Source organism: Papio anubis, chromosome 5 (assembly GCF_008728515.1).
Source record: "Papio anubis isolate 15944 chromosome 5, Panubis1.0, whole genome shotgun sequence".
Classification (NCBI taxonomy): Eukaryota; Metazoa; Chordata; class Mammalia; order Primates; family Cercopithecidae; genus Papio; species Papio anubis.
The window spans coordinates 74,087,341-74,111,322 of NC_044980.1; the positions used below are offsets into that span (position 1 = coordinate 74,087,341).

The window sequence follows — 23,982 nt, forward strand, 5'->3', positions numbered from 1 at the left end:
CACCACCTGCATCACCCACACCACCTGCAGCACCTGCACCACCTGCATCACTACCTCACTCTTGGCCTCTCCTCATTCCACTTTGCCCCCTCAGTCCACACTACACATGGCAGCCAGAGTAACCTTTCCAAAATGTAAATCAGACAATATGATTCCCTTGGGCAAAACCCTCTGATGGCTTCCCAATACCAGAGAATAAAATTCTGCTATTTAAACTGACTTAAAAGGAGCTTGGTGATTTTGCCTACTCTCTGACTTTACCTCCCTTTTCCTGTCCCCATGATTCCTGGGCTGCAGCCATACTGGGCTGCTTCCCATCCCTCCGTCAAGCAGAGCTGTCCCAGCCTTTTCAATCACTGCTCCTTCTGCTCGAAACACTCTTCCTCCAAATCTCCACAGGACTCTCTCCTTCTCTTCATTCATGTCCCAACCCCTGTGTTTCTCCTTAGAAAGGCCTTCCACAGCCCGAGCTAGCTAATGTGCACTTTCTTTCACATGGGCCTAGTTGCCCTTCTTCTGTTCAATATTGGAATTTACCTTATTTATTTGCCTATAGATAATAATATCACTTGTATGATTTATTATTTATTATGTCTGCCTCCTCCCAGTAGAACGTAGGTTCCTATGAGCAACCAATTATTTTCCTTGTCCACAAAAGAAAACTCCTACCCATTGATTGGCACACAAATGCTCGGTAAACATTTTGTCTGACCAAGCTGGGGAAGCTTTGTGCTTCCTGGTTTCCTCCCTTCCTCCCACCCTTCCTCCCATTCATGTTGTATTGGTAAAGCCTACTGTGTTTAGACATTAAAACCTTTTTGTATAAATTATTATATATGAAAAATTGAGGAGAAGAAAATGGCCCATTTTCATCCTCCCTTCCTAACCATCTCTCAAATTCTCTGATTTGGCATCTTCAGAATATCTGCACTGCTTCGGTGGCCACCCCCTCCCCCCCCGCCTTGCATACGCAGGTGCATGCTCATTCACAACTGAACACGCTGTAAATACACCCTCCCTGATAAGAAGCTACCACTCACTCCCAATCCCATTCCCATGGAAAAGCATTTCTAGATGTGTAGGTAGGATTTTGTAGAAAGAAATACAGAAGGGTGTAAAACTCATTATTATTTTGGTTTGTGGGGAAAGTTTGCTTAATGCCAAGGGGATGACTATTGTTTCACGTCAGGCTGGAGTGCCACATCTTATCCACAGGAGGTGACTAATGCCCCATCAAGGAATTCAAACTAAAGCACACAAAATCTCCCTCCCTTCACTTTTTAGATAGTTGGTCACAAAGTTGAGCAGAAAAGAAAATTATCAGAAAATTCAAAGTGTGTTCCTTTTGTGTGTGTGTGTGTTCTGTATATTAACCATTTCTAGAGCATTTGCTGTATTTTCAAAGGCCTTTCTGAGTAATTTGGATTTTGCTGTCAAGAAACTCACCTGGAGTATTATATTTCTTGAATTTTTAGAGCACTCTATTTTAATTTTGCAACTGGTTCATGTTGTTGTCTCCCACAAATATGCTGTCACCTTTCCGTTTCTAACCTATCTCTTTCCTTCTTGCCCCAGACAATTTCTGGAAGTCTTTAAACTGGCTCACCCTATGGCTTCACCTCACACTGACCCCGTCTCCATTCTCCTTTGGCAGAAGTCACCTTCCCCCTTTCTCCTGGAAGCATGTTCTTGTTGCATTTCTATAGCAGCATAAAAGCTGATGACAGCAGCGATGGGAGGCCTGATAATTACACAGAATCACCAGGAACGACTTGCGGCTCCTCATGAGTTGGCATGCAGGCGGTGTGTGTCCGTGGGAGGAGACTGCATTTTAGAGGCACTTACCTGGTCATAAATCTTGGGTTTTTTTACTGTCTGTGACCTTAGGTGGATGTTGGACTTCTATGAGGCTCAGTTCCCTCATCTGTAAAAACAAGGAATATTGTTTTTATAGATTTATGAGGATTAAAATAATACACAAAGGTTCTCATTAAGTTTCATTTTAAATACAATATATAATCATTCCTTTAAGAATCTAAACAACACATGTTGTTTAAAAAAAACTATAAGAACAATTTAGTTGACAGTTTTAATTACTGATTTCCTTGACAGATGAAAGCAAAGATACTGATTTTACCATTCTTCATGTGGTTTTCATCACAAATAATGGTAGATCTGCTGAGCTGCTTTCCCTCAGTCTACAAGGATTTTTTGTTGTTGTTGTTACAGTTAATTGCACTTAGAGAAAATCTCAGGTTAACCTGAGTAAGGAGACGAATTTAAAAACTGAAGGATAAGAACACACTTATAGAAAGGTAAAAACAGACAAACAAATCAACTCTGAGGCATATTTGTTTATCGCCTTGTTAGCATCTTGCCAATAACACCGTTAGGAAACGGCCCCTTCACATTCTGGCCATGTGCTTTGAGTGGGAACTTACCACCCCTTAACCCTACCATTGTCAAATGATGAGTTCATAGAAGGCCTATGATGCAGTTTATGTCAACAAAATGCAAGGATTTGTTTGGGTGCCCTAGGCTAGAAACTTCCTCTATCTTCAGTGGAAGTTTCCAGAAAGAATGCCCTCTCATCCTCTGGATGATGCGTGGTGAGATTATAAGACTAGCAAGCCCTTACCCGTCTTTTCTGCTTGGCAGTGAGACAGAAATGACATCATGTGCTTCTGAATCAAATGAGATCTGAATCTAGAACTATCGCTGTCTCCAGATATGTGAAATAGCAATTCCCTTTTTACTCCAAGCCAGTTTGAGTTGGATTTTCTGTACCTTGAAAACAAAAGATTGCCAACTGGTACTCCATTAAGATGGAAGCAGTTAGGCTGAGTGTGGTGGCTCACGCCTGTAATCCCAGCACTTTGGGAGGCCAAGGCAAGTGGATCACCTGAGGTCAGGAGTTTGCGACCAGCCTGGCCAACATGGTGAAACCTTGTCTCTACTAAAAATACAAAAAATTAGGCAGGTGTGATGGTGGGCGCCTGTAATCCAAGCTACTTGGGAGGCCAAGAAGGCAGGAGAATTACTTGAACCCAGGGGGCAGAAGTTGCAGTGAGCCAAGATCATGCCACTGCACTCCAACCTAGGTGACAGAGTGAGATTCTGTCTCAAAAAAAATAAACAAATAAAGATGGAAGTAGTTTAGAAGCAGTTGAATATACCAATAGATTGCTACACCAAATGTCCTGCCCTATCCAGACTAACGCTGAGCTTCCATAATCATAACTATTATCCTAAATCATCTCTCCAGAAACAGTATGTCAATTCATAGACTCAGTGAACACTGTTACCATGATGTATGTATGGAAAATCTGCTTGTCTGCATTGACCAGTTATTTTCAGTTTACTAGATGTGTAACCTTGAACAAGTTACTTAATCTCATCATGTGTAGGAAAATGTTCTAGATTGGTTCGGTGGGCAATAGGGAGACCTGAGAAGTACTTGAGCTGGAAGAGTAACAAATTAAAGGGGTATTTGGGAGGATTATTCTGGAAGAGATAGGCACCTTACTCATTTCCAGGGTTTTGAGTTTTGTAAATTTGGCGTCTTACTTGTTTGAAGGCCGTCTCCTCCCGCTTTATAGAGCAAACTTCACGAGAGCAGGGAGCATCTCCCTTTGTTCACTCAGCACCTACACAGTATCTGGAATGTAGTAGGTGCTTTATAGATACTGATTGAATAATTGAATTGTGGACAGAAGGAGAATATAAGAACAGAGAGAATGAAGAAAGGAAGAATATCTCAGAGACAATAGCTGCAACCCATATGTGCAGCACACAGCATGGCAGCAGGAGAATGGAAAAGAAGGGATAAATCTAACTAGTGCTACCAAAAGGTCACAGAATTTATTGACTGAATGAGAAAAACCAAGGAGAGACAAAGAAGAGTAAAGCGTCCCACCTGAGAGGTTGAAACCATGACTATTCCATGAAGTCAATGGGAAAGTTAGATTGGGGAGCAGTTGGAAGGAAAGATGCATACACTTGGTTTTTAGATATGTTTCTTAGGAGAGGAGAATGTGTCGTTAATATGGACATGTCTAATAGGAAGTTTGAAATGAGGAGTTTGGGGTACTGTTGGAACTGGAGGTGTCAGGTTGGAAGGCGTAGAAAAACCACGAGATAGGGCAGGTCCCCAAGAGAGTAAGAACGGAATGGGGACAACCCTAGAAAAGAGGAACCAAGGAATCAGGCAGAGGCGGAGAGGCTGGAGGATCAGGGAGAGAATGAAGAGAGTGTTTGGTGACAGAGCAAAGCAGCACAGTGACAGGAGGAGAAGCATCTTCTGCTTTTTCCTCACCATGTTTCATAGCAAAGCACAAACTTGGTTACCCAGGATTTCAGGGAAATTAATGCAGATTCTTTAAACATAGTGCTAGTAATCAGATTGTCTATATCAATAACTTTCAAACTTTTTTATTGCAATCCACACTAAGAAAAGTTCTGGTCCACGTAAGTGTCACATAAGAAATGTGATGAGTTTGGGAAAAGAGCACATTTTGAGGAAATCTCAAAATCCCATTAGATAAGTAAAGGTTTTGCCTTAAAATCCATGACAATATGAACTTACCTGTCTATTTAATAGTGGTGTCATGCTCTCACACTTCAAAATTTAGAAGAGAGATAAAATTAAAAGGAAAGCATTTTCTTTCTCCAAATATCCAAATAGCATCTTCTCTTATCCCTTTACGTGTTGGTTTACTAACTTGCAAGAGAAACTTAAGGCTTACACTTTGGATCCTGGCACTAGAGTGTAATTAAGAGCACTCTAGCTTTAGAAATGGACAGGCCTGGGCTCAAATCCTGGTTCTCACACTTCTTAGTTCTGTGACCTTTGCCAAGTTTCTTAGCCTCTTTGGTTTTTGTTTCTTTGCTTGCAAATTGGGGTAACAACGTTTAACCTATGCAGTTGCTGTTATGTTGAAGAAGCCACGTTACTTATGGTACTATACTTAGCACTTGGCAGGCATGTAATGAATGGCAATTGTTCTTATTGTCCTTGGTTGTGAGGGTTAAGTTATAGACCACTTGTAAAGCTCCTAGCAAAGCACCTGGCACAAAGCGGCAATAAATCTTAATGATTTTTCCATAACAGCAACCAAAGAGTAGAAATCTGGTTGTAATCCAAGTGCACAGTAGTATACAAATCAGTTACATGATTTTATCTTGCCTACAGTTCTTTAGAAAAATATTTACTGGGGCTGGGCGCAGTGGCTCACACCTGTAATCCCAGCACTTTGGGAGGCTGAGGCAGGCAGATCACCTGAGGTTGGGAGTTTGAGACCAGCCTGACCAACTGATGAAACCCCATCTCTACTAAAAATACAAAAATATTAGCTGGGCATGGTGGCACATGTCTGTAATCCCAGCTGCTCGGGAGGCTGAGGCGGGAGAATCACTTGAAACTGAGAGGTGGAGGTTACAGTGAGCTGAGATTGTGCCATTGCACTCCAACCTGAGCAACTAGAGTGAAACTCTGTCTCCAAAAAAAAAAAGGAAAAAGAAAAATATCTATTGGGTAAAGCAAAGCACATTGATAACATTGGTGCTATTGGACAGATTGTGTCCCATTTGTATGAAATGAAAAATGATGCATCACTGAAATGGCGTTCTTAACTCCTAATTTGTCCCAAATGCCCTTTGGGACAATTTAGAAGTGCCCCAAACCAGATGTCATCTCTCCAAGAGACATGCCTGCAGCAATTTGATAGATCATTTTTTGTAAAAGGGGGTGCTGTATACTCATTGGTTGTGATTGTTTTAACTGTGCTGTCATGTGTGAAGCTGATCGTGTGTTCTTGCTCTAACATAGACATTGAGGTCCATGCCAACATGCTTCCAATCAGACATGCCCATCTCACCACTTTTCAGTCTTTAAAGCTATATGAACAATTTTCTACAACTTGCCTGAGTGTCTGCTGCAAACCACCATCTAAATGGAGAGCTACTTGGACAATATTTTTTAATTTAAATATGGACTACACTGCTAATTAGTGGCAGTAACCATGTGGAAGCCATTCTGTCCTAAAATCATAGACCCACCCCCAAGAAGTCCTTGTACCATTTTCTGGAAAAGAAAATTGCAAATATTTGGGGGGCTTTAGACATCTTTCACATGCGCAGCAGAACCCAATTCTCTGTAATCCAGGAGAATCTATTGTATTAATATCTCACATGTGGAATACATACTGTATGTTTAAATTAGAGCTATCTAATAGTTCTCATATCTGATATTCTTGGTGGTGGTGATGGAGGGGTGGGATGGGGAGCATCAGATTCCTGATCCCTGTGCCTACTGATCCTTGCTCATGTGGACGGTTTGTGCGTTTTGTAATTTTGGATTGTGAGCTCTTCTTCAGGGGCTTTCTCCATGGTGATCCAGTGCAGGCTGAGGTGTGTGTTCCTTGGCAGACGTTTTGCACGTACTTTTGTTGGGGTCCTCAGGGTTATCACTGGCCTAGGCCACTTTTTATTTTACCTTCTCATTAGATGGGTACACCACACAATAGGGGTTCACCCTGAGCCTCTGGCCTGCAGGAGGTGGGCTGTGATGATCTGTTCTCGAGGAGAATGTTTCCACCCTCTCCCACAACCCAACCGAGGCAGAGGCAGACAAGTTTCTTAGTAGTCTCATTTTGCAGGCAGGATAAATTTTTTCCCTGTTACATTCTTTTACAGAGGGGTGGTCCTTTGAGAGTTCCAGGTTGATGTGGGAGTCTCAGTTCCCATCTCCCCATTCCCACTTAATGAAGGCCCTGGGGCTTCTCCTGAACCATGTGGATGTTACGATCCAAACACCATGCTACTGATAGCCTCCCCTCCCCTCAGGACAGCCAGCTCAGTTCAGAGACTTGGTTCTGCTTTTCAGATCCCTCTGTGTGTTTGACCATGGAAAATTCCTTACTTTCTTGAGAACTCAGCTATGCATTTAGAAAGATATTTGTTATATTTTACTCAGAATTTCTAAGTTTTTAATAACAAAAGATTTTTTTTCCAAGATACTTACTCTGCCAAGAACACATCATCACCATCTTCTGACAGAATTAAAATGTCCACTGGTGGGTGGAAGATGCCTGTGTACATTCGAAGAGGAGTAAGGAGAAGGGGCCTCTGGCCTTTAGAAACTTAGAGGTTTTTTTTCTCTTAACTCACTCATAAGCTCCGAGAAGTCTTCTTTCAGTGATTCACTCAATTATCCTTACAGTCATATATCATTCAATAAAACTTAGTAAGTTCATAGGCTGGACACGGTGGCTCATGCCTGTAATCCCAGTACTTTGGGAGGCCAAGGCGGGCAGATCATGAGGTCAGGAGATCGAGACCATCCTGGCTAACACAGTGAAACCCTGTCTCTACTAAAAATACAAAAAATTAGGCGGGCATGGTGGCGGGCACCTGTAATCCCAGCTACTTGGGAGGCTGAGGCAGGAGAATGGCATGAACCTGGGAGGCGGAGCTTGGAGTGAGCCAAGATGGCGCCACTGCACTCCAGCCTGGGCAACAGACTCCATCTCAAATAAATAAATAAATAAATAAATAAATAAATAAAACTTAGTAAGTTCATACTTCATCTAGGCTTTCATTTTCTGCAAATATATATTGTATACGGCTTCTGCTATGTGCCAGACAGGTGCTCGTGCCCAGCAAGATCATACTAGATCCCTGTCTTCATGAATGACACAAATATTAATCAGATAATCACATTAATAAGTGTAAAATTTCAAATGTGCTAAGTACCATAAAGTAGATGTGTGTGGTGCTGTGAGATATGTAATGGGGGCTTTGTCCAATTCAGGCTGGAAAGCGCTCATTTGGAGAAGTGAAATTGGAAACAAGAGTGGCTTTCACTAAGTGAAAAGAGGAGTGGTAATTGGTTCAGGTATGTAGCAGTATGTGCAAAGACCCTGGGGTGAGGATGAATGACTGAAAAGAAGTGTGGTAAGATGGAAGAAGAATAGAAAACATGGTTTCAGAAAAGACCGAGAGGAGCTAGGGCTAAACCACCAAAGACCTTGTAGTTTGTGTTAAGGAGTTTTGTATTTATTGTAAGAGCCATCTAAAGAGCTTTAAACACTGGAACAACACATCCTAATTTTCTAAGATCCTAGAGATCTTTCTGACTTCAGCAAGGAGAACAGATTTGAGGAGGCAAGAGTGAGAGTAGACCAGTTGTTACAGTAGACCAGAGGCTATTACTGTAGACAGAGTTACTGGTAGCTCAGCCCCAGTTTTGGCTTTGTAGATGGGAAGACATGGGACAGATGTGAGATTTATATAGCAGATAAAATTATTAGGAAACAGCAGAAAGATAGGACAGGAATAATTCCAAAGTTTCAGGTTTACATAACTGGAGGGAGGGTGGTATTTCTTTACTGAGATAGGGAACATGGAAGAAGACAAAGTTTGGTGTAAAGGCCATTTGGGGTTGTTTTTTTTTTTTTTTTTTTTTAACATATCAAGTTTGAAGTGTGTTTCAAACATATAACAGGAAAATAGAAAGAGACAATTGGATATTGCATATATGGATCTGGAACTCAGAGAAGAGATCTGGAGATATAAATATATGACTAATTTGCTTGTAGGTAATCATTTAAGTGGTAGGCCTAGATGAGATTTCGTAGGGAGAGATTATAGCCTGTCCCCTGGACATGAAGGTTATTGATATGACCTTAAATGGGAGCTGTTTGTTGCTGAGATGGGATAAGAAGCTTGGAGTAGGATGTAGAGAGAATAGGAAGTGAGGAAATGGAATCAGTGAGTATAGACAACTCTGTTTGTTTGTTTGTTTGTTTGTTTGAGACGGAGTCTCCCTCTGTCGCCCAGGCTGGAGTGCAGTGGCGCGATTTCGGCCCACTGCAAGCTCCGCCTCCCGGGTTCACGCCATTCTCCTGCCTCAGCCTCCTGAGTAGCTGCGACTACAGGTGCCCGCCACCATGCCCGGCTAATTTTTTGTATTTTTAATAGAGACAGGGTTTCACCGTGTTAGCCAGGATGGTCTCAATCTCCTGACCTCGTGATCCGCCCACCTCGGCCTCCCAAAGTACTGGGATTACAGGCGTGAGCCACCGCGCCCAGCCTAGACAACTCTTTCAAAAAGTTTGCCACTGAAGTTACATAAGGCTTTAATTGATGTTTAAAGGAAATGTGATTTCATTGTGATTGGAAGGCAGAATGTTTTAAAACAGAGTGTCAGTGGAAAAATATTAAAATGGTTTCTTGATAATGAAAAGGTAGCCAAGATAGAGACATTAGCCAGCACAGAGAAGACTCAAAGACAGTGAACCAAGATTGAATTGTAATCATAGCTAACATTTATTACAGTCTCACTGCTGTGCAAGTGCCATTTTAGATGTTTAACATGTATTAAAAGTCTTAATCCCACAACAGCTCTATGAGGTAGGTACGCTTATTATCTCATGAGGAACATGGGAAGCTGATCACCAGAGAGGCGACGTAACTTGCCAGGGTGGGAGAACAGTGATTTGAGAGCAGGCAGTCTGGTTGTGGAATCCATGGGGTTTTTGTAAATTTCCTTCTTAACTGACAAATAATAATTGTAGATATTATATTCTTATGGGGTACGATGTGATGCTTTCATATAGGTTTATGTCGTGGAATGATCAAACCAAACTAACAAATCTATCACCTGGCATATTTACTATTTGTGTGTGTGTATGGTGAAAACATTTAAAATCTACTCTTGTAGTATTTTTTAAATACACATTCTTAGCCATGATGCTGTACTGCTTCTCAGTACAGGGATACACAGTAAAGTATCTGAATCATCCATGAGTCAAGATATGGCCTAATCCATCTACAGATATTGAAAATGTTATCGGTTGTGCAGTTACTTTGAGGCAAAAGTATAAATTAATGCTGACTCAAATACTTGGTTAAAATTCCTTCTTGGCTTTGTATTATAGAGCAAGACAGGTATAAATGGAGGTGTCAGGAGAGCAGCTGTAGTTTTAATCAGTGGCCTTCAATAAATACGTGCTCATTACTTATTTAATTGCACCTGTAACTACACGAGGGCCTCGCTGCTGAGAGTGTAATGGGTGAGCGGAATTCACAACGGTCTGAAGGCACGCGCACCTCTCTGCCAAGAAGTGTCGTCTGTGGGTTTCGTTAACCAATGTCCTAAAATATACGACCTTTTCCAGGTCCCGGGGGAGTGGCTTTAACTGCAACACGTGTGTGTTTCTTTTCCTCCTAAGGCTTTAACAACACCGAGCGAACATGTGATAAAGAGTTTATCATACGGAGAACGGCTACCAACCGAGTACTGAACGTCCTCCGTCACTGGGTCTCAAAGCACGCACAGGTATGTCAGTGCCCTCATTAATTACTTACAAGGATTTTTAAAAAATCATCTTTTTAAGCCGTGACACATGTAAAACACCGCCCAATTCTTTGGAGTTCAGTGTGAAACTTTGACCCTGGAACTGAGGAAGGGAAGAAATAGGCTAGGCATGCAGATCAAAGCAGACACATGGCTTGCCAACATCCACTGTTTCAGATCTGCAAATGACATGACACAGTGACACAGGGCTCCCCTGTCCCCGCATCTTCTGAGGAAACAGCACTCACCCATGGGCACCTGAGCCATAGCAAGGCCACTCTCTCCTGTGCCACCTACCCTGGGAGCACCTTTCACAGGGTCTTCTCTGTAAGTGGAGTTATGCTTGAGAGGCTGCCAGCTGCAGTGGTATCCCCGGCCCGCACCCAACTAGACGCAAACCTCACGGTGCCCCCTGGAAGTAAATAACACTCTGGGATCTGGTCAGGGAGTGCTTTCTGGGCCTGATTCTGGAGATATTTTGCCTCATACCCTTTGATGTTTTGGTTCCCAATGCTGTTTTTAAATTGTGTTACACTGACAGGACACCCACTTGTTATCTGTTTATGTGTTCTCAGTGCACGTTTGTAGAATTTATTCCCCTTTCACAAAACAAGTCAGGTGCCACTTTGCCCCCCTGATGTGATGCATGCATAATGCTTTTCTTACCCACTGCCACATACCAGGCAGGCCCTCCTGGACACCCACCTGCCTGGCACCCTGCAAGGAGCGTTTGAGAGAGAGAATGGGCCCTGCCTCACAGCAGAACATGTGCAGCGTACATTAAAAGAAATATAATCAAAGTTGTCAGTCCGCTAATGAGAATCATGTGTTATAAATGACACTCCCAGGGGGAGGTATTCCCAGGTCTTTATTATTAGGTTGGTGCCAAAGTAATTGCAGTTTTTGCCACTATATTCACAGAGGCCATCACGTGTCTGCTGCATAGTCCTCAGTAATGACAGTCCATTCAATAGGGTCACCATGAGGGCAGGCTCCTGAAACCTCCATGGTTAGAATTTACTAATTAGGAAAAGTGGCATTTAAACCTCACCACAAGTAAGCCCATAAAAAATCTTAAATATTAATTAAAATAAAGTAATAAACATAGCATACTAAATAATGTAAACATTCTGTCTTACACATCTTACATTTAAAAAAAATTTAATCCTATATGATTCAAATTCCAAGAACCATCCTTAGCACACGAGAAATGTCTAGTCTCTTTCCCCCGTAGTCTCAGTGAGCTGCTGGTAAATCCATTTTGCCTCAATGCAGATAAAACAGTATAATGAGTTTTAGTATTTACAATTTTTCCACTGTATCATGGTCCATCTTATTCTTCTCTGATTTTTTTCTCAAGAATTTTGACATTTAATTCCTGGGGCCCACAGTGGCTTCTAAGATGCAAAGTAGCTTCGATCAACAAGGCTGAGCTGGTTCTCTCCCCTGGCCTCAGCTCCCCTCCTCCCTTCCAAATCTTCTCCCCAGAGCCCTCCAGCCTTGCTTCCCTATCCACCTTACTTCCCTTTTCTCAATCCCCAGTGCCCTCTTTTTCTAATTATCTCAAACAGGAATCCCTCCCAATCCACATATAATTTTTACAGTAGCTACAAAAGTACCACAAAGCAAATGGCAGTATGCTGGGAGTTTTTTATTTTTGGTAAAGAAAATTCATAGATGGGGAGAGATTAGTGTACAGAAGCCCTCGTTTACAATAGTTTTACAGTAAGCTTTGCCACCTGATTTGGCAGCTGAATTGTTTATACAGTTCAGATGCTTTGCGACCTGAGTGACTGCAGCTGTGCCTATACATGAGCAAGCTTGTCCATCTCCAATTCCAGTTAGAGGGATCCCAGCTCCTCAGACTCTCCCTCCAGCAGGGGCATAGGTGAGTGATGTAAGTAGCTCAAGGATCCAGTCTTCTCTTCTGACCTCACCACTGGGTAAAATACAAACCCTGGCTATTTCGTTCACTGATGTGCCCAAGGAAGTTCTTCCCACAGGGTCTTTCCTTACCTCCCCTGCACGCGTGAGTGGGCCTCACGGCTCTGTGGCGGGTTATCAATGCCCTGGTGTAACCTCGTCATGTGCATCTCCTGTCACCTTCCTCATCCTCTCTGTATAAGTACACGACCATGTGCAGGACATTTCTGTGAAATTTCCACTTATTGAGAATTGTTTTAGGGCATTTTTTTTTTCTTTTTTGCTGGCTAGAGCGTCCAGATTCCCTTTCTTCCTTTTACTGACTCCCTTGTGGCTGCCTGGTAATCATCTGGCCTCCACATTGGATGGTTTGTGCAAGTCAAGGCAGGCTGTTGGTGATGGATTGGTGAATGGTTCAAATAGAGCTGCTCTCAGCTCACGGTCTCGGGGCCTCATTGTGTGCGTACTGCCTCCTCTCACCAACTGTGGGCCTAGCCTGGGCCATTTCATTCAGAAGATGTGAAGGTGGCCCTGGCTTCATGGAGCTTAAGCAAGCTGACTGTTACGGTGCTTTAAGAGTAACAGCCCATCTTGGTATCTTTATCCAAGTTTATCTGCAGGTCTTTACTCTCCCAAGGCAGCATCTAACTATAGATGGGACTGCTGGTCTGAAAACCTGGGCCATAATCCAACTGTCAACCAACCCTCACCCTCGTTGTCTTTGGTTTTCACCTCACAAAGTGAAGGGCTTGGATAAGATGATTTTTAATTATCTGATTCACTTTGTACTAGCTGAGTCCATTTAAGGGAGAATATAGCATTATTGTGGCAACCTGATTATTTTGAATCAGTAGCTTTTAAAAAATGAGTAGGAAGTTGTACTTATCTCAAAACTACAGCTAAGCATGGTAACAATTACATTTTTTCTCACACGGCTACCCAGAGAGGCCGCTTCGATTTCTAGACACAGAAAAGCTGTAGATCTACATCAACCAAGCTGTAGATTCACCCACAAATAATCTAGAGAATCAAGGCTACCACAGAGTATTAGACATCCTGTATTTATTTCTCATTTCTCATCAAAGGTAACTAATATTGACAGATACTACCCTGACCTTTGTTCAGGAGAATTAAAGGTTGCAGAAGTATGGGGGTAGGGGTTGGTTCTCTAGAGAAATAAGAATGCCCCAGGATGTCACCTCCTAACTCTACCCCGGGTAGTGCTAGGATAGCATTTCTTCTCCTGGAGGCTTCTAGTTTTTTCTTTAGTTAATATTTGGAGAGGCTAGGATGTTCCATTTTTAGGGGGTTTTTTAAATCTTCATATGTGAATACCTTCTGGCCTATTGCTCCTCATTTTGTTACACCTTCTCACTCATTTGTTGCCTTTTAAGCTGAAAGTGAAGCCACAGGCCCAAGTTCGGTTTCTCCCACGTGCCTTGTCTATCGATCAGCAGAGGGAGGAGCAGCCCAGAGTTGGGGACCAGTGTTGTTACTCCAGCTCTGCCATTGTGGCCCCTGTGGGGCCCCAAGCTGGTCTCTCTACCTCTTCGGGTGTTAGTTTCCTCTTCTGAAAATGAGAACAGCCATCCCTGCTTTACCTCTCCCAAGGATGTGATGAAGTTAAAGGTGATGTTGAATTAAGCCTAAAGCATGATATTGATGTGTGTGATGAAATCCCTTTCAGCTGTGGACAGGAGAGATGCACATTTCACCACCCTACAACCAGCCTGTAAGCTCCTTGCTTGTCTCATTCATCTTTGTGTCTCCTTTCACATAGTTCTGTAATGCTGAACACATGGCAGATGCCCAGTAAATACTTGTCAAATTGAGCTTATAGTTCAATGTTTCCATTGTTCATTCTCTCCTGGAGGTCATTTTCTAGCCTTTAAAGTTTCCAAAGTCAGCCCAGACAGAGACTGTAACCACTGATGGGTCAGAAATCAGGGCTGTGTGTTTAGGCAGTCTAAGTAAGGGAAGTGTTTTCATTAGAGGTCTACATGCGTCTTGAGCATCTCCTGCTGGGAGACCTTACATATCATTTACACAATTCCCAGGTCCCTGCAGGTGTCAGATCTGTAGTACTATTAACCAAATGCTCCCGTGATTGCTTTTGTCCTCTGTGCACAGACAGATGGCTGGGGGCTGACTATAGACGTTTCAGATCTCTGCACAAGCCTCTGTAGAAGGCCTTTCATGTATGATCTATGGCAATTTTGGTTTTCCTCAATTATCATATTGACCAACCAATTCTGAAGAGATGCTCTGTCCATTTATTGGAGGAATTTCACAGACCATGAGCGATGCTGGTAAAAGAGCTGCAGCTGTGTCTGCAGGTTACCACTAGCTCCATCAGGCTCTGGGTCCTGTCTGAATGACAAGTGGCCGAGAATGAAACAGTCATGTATTTTCTTAATTGTAGGCTTAGGGGAATGTTTTTAAAACATGAGATGAGACAAAAATGACCTACCTACATAAAAATCTCCTCCCCAAAGGAGTTTACAGAGGAACACACTGCTACTCCTTTTTCTGTTTTCTCACCTCCTTGATTCATTCACTAATAAGAATTGGGCACCAGAATGTTCCAGACATTGGGGTAGGTGTGGGCGTGAACAAGATCCATGCAGTCTCTGACCTCAAGGGGCCTCCAGCCGTTGGGAAAAGCCACTGGGAAAATACCCACTAACAGTCAATGGACTGAACGTAATTACGTGTGTGGCCGGCTGTTAAACTGAATTCTTCAGGTTGTTTCTGACATTCGGGCAGAGGACCAAAGGCACAGGGGCAGGTACAATAGGTAGCAGCAACAGCCTGCATGGCCTTAATGGAGTGGCTAGGCCACCTAAGCAAAACCAGCTAAGAGCTCGTGACATCAATCCTGCTAGCAGTTGTGATCACTCACCTGTGGGAAGTTGAGGCAGGGGAGGTCAAGGAGAGGGCAATTTCCAGAGACAGCCATCTGTGTAAGTTCTCTACCACCATGGAGAAGGCAGGGAGATGCCTCCTTTTCACTTCCAGCCACATGAGAAACATTTCAAGGAAACCACCCAGCTAGCCTCTCCTGTTAAGGTGAAAGGTGCTCGCTGAGCAAAGTGAAGAGTGGTGGATGCTAGGAGTGAGCTGCATTCATATGTGTTTCAGTGAACCAGGTGGATCCATGGGGAGTCCAATCTGGATGGCCCTGCATCCTGCCCAAGAGGATGTCCTGGAGGGGTGATGCGTAGACAGATGCTGGGTGAAGTGGACCACTGGCAGCCCAGGGCCTGGGGGAGTTGAAAGTGACTCACAGGAGGACAGACATTGCCAGGGTCAGGGGGAGCTGGCCCTAAGTCTCCCACAGAGAGGTCTCCAAAGTCTCACCAAGGCCCACACAGGAAAAGCTGGCCACCGGCCACTGTCCACCTGCCACATCTAGAGAGAGCCAGGACTGGGCTCCCCCTGCACTTTCACACTAAATTATTGCTTTCCCCTGGTGAGCTGCAGTACCAGAAGCAATAGCCCACTAGTGGAGAGGTGGTGGGGACATCAGAAAGGGTCTCCTATGCAGGCCACTAGGCTGGAAGCAGCCCACACCAAGGCTGGAGGGAGGCTGGACTGAGGTTTTGAAGAATATACTGGACTGGACATTTTGACTGTTGAAATGACATCATTCTTGTAACTAAAAAGTACTGAAAGACTTTGGTGCCTGCCCAGAACTTCATGCCAGGTGGGGAAGGATAGACTATCAACTGATTTACTGGGACTGGCAAGAAGCAGTAATGCTGTTTGATGATTCCATTATTACTTATGATACAGGGAGTCTAGGGTCCCTTGGGAGAGCAATTTCACAAAATCTATCAAAATAGCTCAGCTGTTATATTTCTAACTCGCTCCAGTTCTCTTACATTCATTTTATGGTGAACAAAGAGACACATATTTAGCTAATAATGAATAACTTGAGTTTACATTTCAGTTGATATGCTTTTTGGCATTTTTATTGAAATATCACATACCGCATATAAAGGACACTAGACTTCAGTGTGTAGGTCAGTGACTTTCTGCCTGTGTAGACGCCCATATAACTGCCACCCAGGTCAAGATCTGGGACATTGCCAGCACCTGAGGAGGGCCCCCAAGTCTCTGCCCCTCTTCCTGAGTGTTACCCTGTGCTCTGTTAGTTTTAGTATTTACATTTAGCATTGCTTATGGTATGTTTTACATATATACACTCATTTCCCATTATAAGAGGGTTTTATATATACTTTATCCTATAAACACAGACACACACATTAGCACGCACACAAAACAGAGTCCTTATCACTCTCGTGAAAATATACCCTAACACTTTCATAACACCATTAACAAATAAATATAGTCTCAGGTAGAAGACAGGAATTAGTGGATCTCACAACCCCACTCTAGTCACTCATAGCAGCTGAGGTGAGAGTTTTTACATCTCCAAAAATCACAGTAGGAGTTAAACTCAGTCCTAATGTGTCTTTGTAGCAGAGATCTCAGAGCTGGGGGGCTTCGAATCCTGTTGGAGCTGTGAAGTTAGGGTGATCGTGATGGAAATCCCTGCTCCAGCATTTATTGGCTTTTCTGAGCAAACGATTTCGCTCCTCCAGGCCTCCAGCTCTTCATCTGTAGAAATGGGGATTACTGCCACTTTTTCCTCTGTGGGAGGGTGAGGATTATGTGAGTTAAAACATACAGAGTAGCCATTACAGATGGAGGCTCAAAGCACTGCGGATGCTGCTCTTGATAGAGAGAACCGTGTGAAAGCGGCATCTGGTCCAAACCCAGACCTTCAAGCAGGCCAAATGCTGTTACCCCCATGTGACCAGTGAACCAGGTAAGTCTCAAAGGGGTTCAGTCAGCATTGTCCAGGTAAACTTGCTGTGATGGTGGAAATGTTCTATATCATGGTGCCCAGTACAGCAGCCTCTAGCCACATGCGGCTAATTGATCACTTGGAATGTAGCTAGCATGGCTAAAAAGCTGGAGTTTTAATGTTATTTAATTGAACTAAATGTTAATAGTCACAGGTGACTGATGGTTACAGTATAAACAGCACAGTTCTAGACCACTCAAAAGCTGGAAACAGACCCAGCTGTCAAAATTCCTTCCAGTCTCCCACAGTGCCCCCTTCCTCTGAAACAAGAACCCGACCAGGTGGTCTTCAGGATGGCTCCAGCAATAAGTCTGCTGAAGGGGGCACACCTATGTTAGGTTTGTGGAGAGGAAAGCAAAACCTTTACATATCCTCAGAGTCAGTGTTATCTCAGAGAAGACAATGGCTGTTTCCCAGTAAAGGATAACCAGGGAGCATCCATCTGCGCCACAGAGTTTAGGTTTTGGACCTGCAGTCCCAGGTCTGAGGTAAAGTGGGGACTCTGACTCGTTACGGTGGAAAAGCGCGTGCTGGTGTGATGGCCTCTACTTAGTGCGTTCAAGGTCTCAGGGATCAGATTTCCCAAAATGTGAGTGGACACACTTTGTCTCTTCCGTTTCTTATTTTGACAGATGACAGGGGCCCCTTCTAAATTTTTTTTGTTTATTATCTGGCATTGCCTAGTGAAACACAAAACTCAGTGTTGAATTAGAGCACTGAGTTGAGGTTTGTTCATTGTTCCAAATCTGAAATGAAAGTTGGGCCAGGACAAACACAGCGCAGAATTTTCGGTGTGGGCAGGAGAACGAGAAGCAAAAGAAACAACCGGCTATTGAGCAGGCAGCTGCTGTCACCTCTCCTGATGGCTCCTGGCCTGCTTCCAGCCCTGCCCTCCTCGTCCATCTGGGCTCCTGCCAGTCGGCCACAGGGTACTTTTCCGTCATATTCCCAGCCCAGTCTCTGCCCTTAAAGAGCGGATCTTCTCTTCCACCTGCAAGGCAGTCTCAGCATATGAGGCCCTGACCTTTGAGCTCTTTGCAGGAGGAAGATGCCTCCACTGGGAATGGCGCTTCCTGTCCCCACTTCCTGAAGATGTTCAAGACTTTATAAGCCCCTTTCCCTGAGCCTTCACCATGGTTGGATGAGACTTCCCGTGGAAAAGTGTGTCACTAGGACTCTGAACAAGGAGGAGGAAGCATTGAATTGCATAGAAGTCATCTAGGAGCAGCTGAAGTTTGGTATCGGTTTACTTATGATACGGGGCACATGATCTTTTATGGGTGACTTGAGAACCTGATTCTTAGAATGAAGGTAGTTTCCTCTGTGAGGACGGATTCTGAATGACAGAACCCCAATTTTAAAAAATAACATACTGTATCACTTATTTTATGTCAGACACTGTTTTGTTTTCAAATATTAAGTCACTTACCATGACTCCACTCATTTGAGGGAGAGGAGGTCGATATTGTTATTACCACTGCTTTACAGATGGGGAGATGGAAGCTCAGACTGAACCATTTCCCTGAGGTTCCACCCATAGCAAATGGCAGCAGCAGGTTTCAGTCCACACCGTCTGGCTGCACCATTTTTGCCGGGAACCCCCAATCTCACAGCCTCTCCATCTTGCAGGCCAACTGTTGAGATGTAGACTGCTCAAAATATGAAACATAAAAACACCGCTTCTGACTCAGGACAGTGAGAATAGTACATGTCAACACTGCCAATGCTTTCCCTGTTTCTCAATCTTTCCTTAGGAAAGTTGCTTTTGACCCTGAGTCTATTTTGTGTTGCTTAAATGATTTGTACTTGCTAAAGGCTGGTGCAGGGAGGAGTGCTGTGCCTCTGCTGACAACCACTGCAGCACCTCCCAGGCTGAGATGGTGACAGTAGCCACCCTTGCCGGCCTCCCCAGGCCACCTGCCTGCAGGAGGTACAGTTAGAGCTGCCTGCGGTGAAGGGCCAGGAAACCCCCACTGTTCTTGAAGCCTCAAGACCCCAGACATCCCACCTTGACAAGTGGGTGAGATGCTGCCCACTGCTCAGGGGCCACAGAGTGCCACAAGGCTCCTGGGCATGTCCCCAGCTGGTGGGACTGATGGGGATACCAGGAATAAGAAGATAAAATTCAGTCTCAATGTGAGATGCTAGCAGCTATGAAATGTTTTTAAATGACTAATGAGCTGTCTACTGCTTCAACCTTGCAAATGGTGTTTTATGGTTTTTTTTGTTGTTTTTGCATGTGTGTTTCTTTTTTTTTTTTTTTCCAGAGATGGGGTCTTGTTCTGTCACCCAGGCTGGAGGACAGTGGTGCGATTGTAGCTCACTATAGACTTTACCTACCCCTTGCCTCAAGTGATCCTTCTACCTCCACCTCCCAAAGTGCTGGGAATATAGGCATGAGCCACTGTGCCCAGCCACAAATGATTTTACACAATCACCATGCCAGAGGATAATTGATGGCCTATATACTTTTTTTTTTTTTTTTTTTTTTTGAGACAGAGTCTCACTCTTTCTCCAGGCTGGAGTGCAGTGGCATGATCTTCATTCACTGCAACCTACACCTCCCGGGTTCAAGCAATTCTCCGGGCTCAGCCTCCCAAGTAGCTGGGGTTACAGGCATGTGCCACCACGCCAAGCTAATTTTTTTGTATTTTTAGTAGAGATGGGGTTTCACCATATTGACCAGGCTGGTCTCGAACTCCTGACCTTGTGATCCACTTGCCTCAACCTCCCAAAGTGCTGGGATTACAGGCGTGAGCCACTGCGCCTGACATACTTTTTATGTCGGTCTCACCCTTTTATTATTCTTCAGTAACCATTCACTTCTAGCTGTCGACACACTGTCAGCCTCTGCGTATCTCAGCCAAGAGATCCGAAACATCTACCAGGCACGCACCAGTGTTTGTTCACAAACAGATTTGCCATGACAGCAGCCGAAATGAAATAGAGAATGCTCCATTTAATTTAAATAGTCCAGCAACTTCAGCTCCTTTTGAGTTCTTCTGATTTCCTGGACACACAGGCTGACCCTTATCTTTATGGCAGTGCTGAGTCCTGCTGTGATCTTTTACTGACCACTGCCCTCTCCCTCTCCCCTCAGAACAGATGCCTTAGGCGTCACATTTCACTTTAGTTCTTCAGAGATTCCTGGGTCAAAAAGGTCTCAGATGAGGAGAGAAACCTGGAAACTTGCACACTAGTTTGGATTCCATTGTTAGCTTGCTAGTTTCCACATTTGTAAAATTGGCAAAATTATCTGTGTGGAGTTATAATGCACAAATGAATTATTTGTCATATCTCTCTGGAAAATATGAAATGTACAAAACTATTATCTGATAAGTATGGATTTTCTTTTCTTTAATTCCAAAGATAGATTTTTATTCTCTCTTTTTCTCTGGTCCAGGCAAACAACCAACCAAGTAAGAAAATCCTAGTTCCTTGAACTACTTACCAAAGTTTTTTCTTATCTTTTATACATCTCTATTGTTATCTTTTAAACTCTCCTTACAGTGAGACATTTACAGCAGGATTTATTAAGCTAGCATAAGCTAGATTTAAGCTTTTAGGAAGCGTGTCTTCAGTGGCACTGATTTTCCATTTTCATTAGCTGCCGAAACAGAAACGTTTTCCCCATTGAACTAGTGCGATTCCTTAACTCTTCGTGGATGGATTTCGTTGATGGAATTTTATGTACTTCGATAGCTTCTTAGCTCTGTTGTAAGAGTTTTCTGATGCAAGTGCCACGGAGAGCCCTTATTTTTCCTCATTTGTCTCCCCACTCTTGTAATCACTCTTGGACCTTGGAAGCATTTCTGGAGACTGTGGCATGCAATCCTCAGCATGGGGAACGATGATCCTGACATCACCTTGTTTATCCGACCAGGCCTGGACCAGTGCTCTCCATCACTTCAGAGCTGCCTCAGGATGTCAAGAGCTGACTTAACACTTGTGTATCAACTGGTTCTCAGGGCCCCATGGCTCTGCCTTGCCTGTTGCCTTTCTCTTTGTGTTCCTCTCCTCTCCACTCTGCTCTCAGATGTCACTAACTTATAGCTCCCAATCTCTTCGCATAAAGTCTCTCCTTGGGTGAATGCCAAAGATGCTACTTCCTGTAACTCGGAGTGCATCTTCTCCTTGGGGAAGGAAGGATGCACCCACCAGCTTTCTTTATCGATCTTTTTCCCTCCTATGGATCAGGGTAAAAACAAAAGTATAACTAATAGACTACTTTCTAGTTATATTAAAGATAATTTTGTTGGCAAGGGGCATTATTTAACTAAGAAAGTTGAATACAGTTTTAAATATCAGCAATAAAAGGACGCCCTTCCAGACTTTTCTTTTTCCCTCTGGTCTTTGTCATTTTCTTGAAAACGACAATCCATATAAATTTACCACCTACTTAATGGAAAACACAGCATCTGGGGGAAAAAAAAAAAAAGATTCTCTCTTTTTCCGGTAAATGCTTTTTAAACTGACTGATTCCCTTTTGGGGCATAAAGATGTAAGCTTGGAAGTTATCTGATTCCGGGGCTGTGGGGCAGTATTTAAAGATTCCTATGTGCACAGCTGTTCAGAACTAGGGGCTGAATTTTAGCAAGTCATTCAAATGCAGAGTCATTTGTCAGCAAATGATCCAATAAATAGTTTTCTAGATGGTTGTTTCCTTCTCACTGAATGAGTGTCATTCATTGCCATTTGCCTCTTCCCAGTTATTTTTGTTCTAACATATCTTCCACATTTTCACTGTGCCTTCTCCCAGGAGCCTCCCACTTTGCATCTGCTAAACTAATTTCCCAAACCACCAGTTTAAAACTTAGGTAGCTTGTTACCACTTGTGTCAAAGTCAAGTATTCTCCCCCATGGACTTTTATGCATTCATTCAACAAACGTTTGAGGGCTGACCAGGAGCAGGGCACAGAGCTTACCAGTTTTGGGGTTTAACTGCCTGTGGGTTTTACCACCTGAAATATAAGTCCCTAGATGATTGTCAGGCATATATTTTCTCTACATTCTGTTCCTCTTTGAAGATTCAAGAACCTGATGAATTGTTAATGACTAGTAAGTGTTGAACGTGTATTGGAAAGTTTAGAATTACTGCCGTATTGCTTTGTAGGGTTTAATTCCAAACTTACTGCCCTTCCTTATGTTTTTCTATTAGAATGTTCTTTTTCGTTGTGTGAACAATGAGGCTTTGAAAATATTTTTGTAGTTAGGCAATGGAAAATGCCAGAAAACCCCATCCTTTCACTTTTCCAGTGAGAAGCCCTGATTCAGAGTCCCTGTTGCCCCAAGGTAGCGCCCACGCAGGCAGGCCAGGGGTGGTGGCCAGTGGGCAAGGTGAGCAGGTACCCTGCAGAGCCTCCCATCCCAGGTTTTAGCCAGCACAATCTCCCCTGGAATAGGGTTTCCTCTCCTCAGAAGAGCTGAAAAGTACCTTGGTTTAGGAGGTTGTCTCCAGTTCGTGAACATGAAGAATGCAAACCTGTGTACCCCAGACCTGTCAAGGCTGATTTGCATATATCATGATCATTCGGTACCTTTGCCTCAGCTTCCCACTTTACAAACTGGCCCGAATCTAACCTAACTCTACACCACAATTTAAATTCTTCATCTTGTGTCGTCAGAGAAGACGGAAAACCGTAGTATGCTTTTCATTTTCTTGAAAATCATTAAGTTAAACCCCCACCTCTTATTTCTGAGCTCAACACATCCTGAGTCCTTCTTTCTAAGCTCTTTGTTCCAGATTTTAAAATTATTTGTGTGATTTTAATCCACTCTGCAGCATTTCCACTTTCCTTTTAAAACCTCTGGCCACCATCAGGAATATACTGTACTTATTACACTGAGAAAATTACTCTCATAATTCTCTTTAGCCTCAAACTGCATTTATTGAATCAGATTTTCCCAATGTCCTAGAGTTCCCTTGGCCATGTATAGTAAATTACTAATTACTACCCTGCTCTCCTGCAAGAATGAATATCATTTCCACAATGCCTAAGCTATCAACAGGGATTCGTTTTAAAGTGCTAGAAAATCTGATTTATTGCTTTGCAGATGATTTTTCTGGTATATGATCTAGCCTTATTAATGCAAATTAGTTTATTCAGACTGGAAACCTCGGTTTCCAGATCCCTGTCTCAAATGGTCATCAGTGAAGGGAAATAGTTCCAGGCTCAGCAACTGTTTGACATTTCAGCCTACCCTTCCCCAAGCCAGCAGCCACTAATTCACTGATAGCTGCTTTTTTTTTTTTTTGAGATGGGAGTCTTGCTCTGTCACCCAGGCTGGAGTGCAATGGCACGACCTCGGCTCACTGCAACCTCCACCTCCTGTGTTCAAGTGATTCTCCTGCCTCAGCCTCCTGAGTAGCTGGGATTACAGGCGCCCACCACCGCCTAGCTAATTTTTGTATGTTTTAATAGAGACGGGGTTTCACCATGTTGGTCAGGCTGGTCTTGAATACCTGACCTCAGGTAGATCCACCCGCCTCAGCCTCCCAAAGTGCTGGGATTACTGGCATGAGCCACCGTGCCCAGCCCGATAGTTGCTTTTTCGCAAGAGGCTGAGTGGTTATAGCAGTTAAAAACTCAGGCTTTAGCCAAGAGTTTAGCCTGGATCTAAGTCCTGGGCCTACCACTTGCTAACTGTGTGACCTTGGATAAGATACCTAGATTTTCTGTACCTGGACTTCCCCACATGCAAAATGGTAATCATGATAGTAACTATGTTGCAGGATTGCTATTGATGATTAAATGAGATAATAAAGTAGTTAAAATGTGGCCCGGTGTGGCGGCTCACATCTGTAATCCCAGCATTTCGGGAGGCCAAG

At 43.5% G+C, this 23,982-nt stretch overlaps 1 protein-coding gene and 1 long non-coding RNA gene across 8 annotated transcripts in view; one reads left to right on the forward strand and one right to left on the reverse strand.

The window, feature by feature from the left end:
- Positions 1-2,235, reverse strand: part of LOC103885214 — a 69,123-nt gene extending 66,888 nt beyond the window's left edge. For all 4 annotated transcript variants that reach the window (XR_004183967.1, XR_004183966.1, XR_004183965.1 and 1 more), the window contains exons 1-2: positions 2,138-2,235; positions 1,846-1,924 (exon numbers count right to left, since the gene is read on the reverse strand). This is a non-coding gene — a long non-coding RNA (uncharacterized LOC103885214). The remainder of the gene's footprint in view (positions 1-1,845; positions 1,925-2,137) is intronic.
- Positions 1-23,982, forward strand: part of RASGRF2 (Ras protein specific guanine nucleotide releasing factor 2) — a 265,347-nt gene that overhangs the window by 205,829 nt on the left and 35,536 nt on the right. For all 4 annotated transcript variants that reach the window (XM_031666740.1, XM_031666741.1, XM_031666739.1 and 1 more), the window contains one exon: positions 10,233-10,339. In XM_031666740.1, the coding sequence (XP_031522600.1) occupies positions 10,233-10,339 (107 nt within the window). The remainder of the gene's footprint in view (positions 1-10,232; positions 10,340-23,982) is intronic.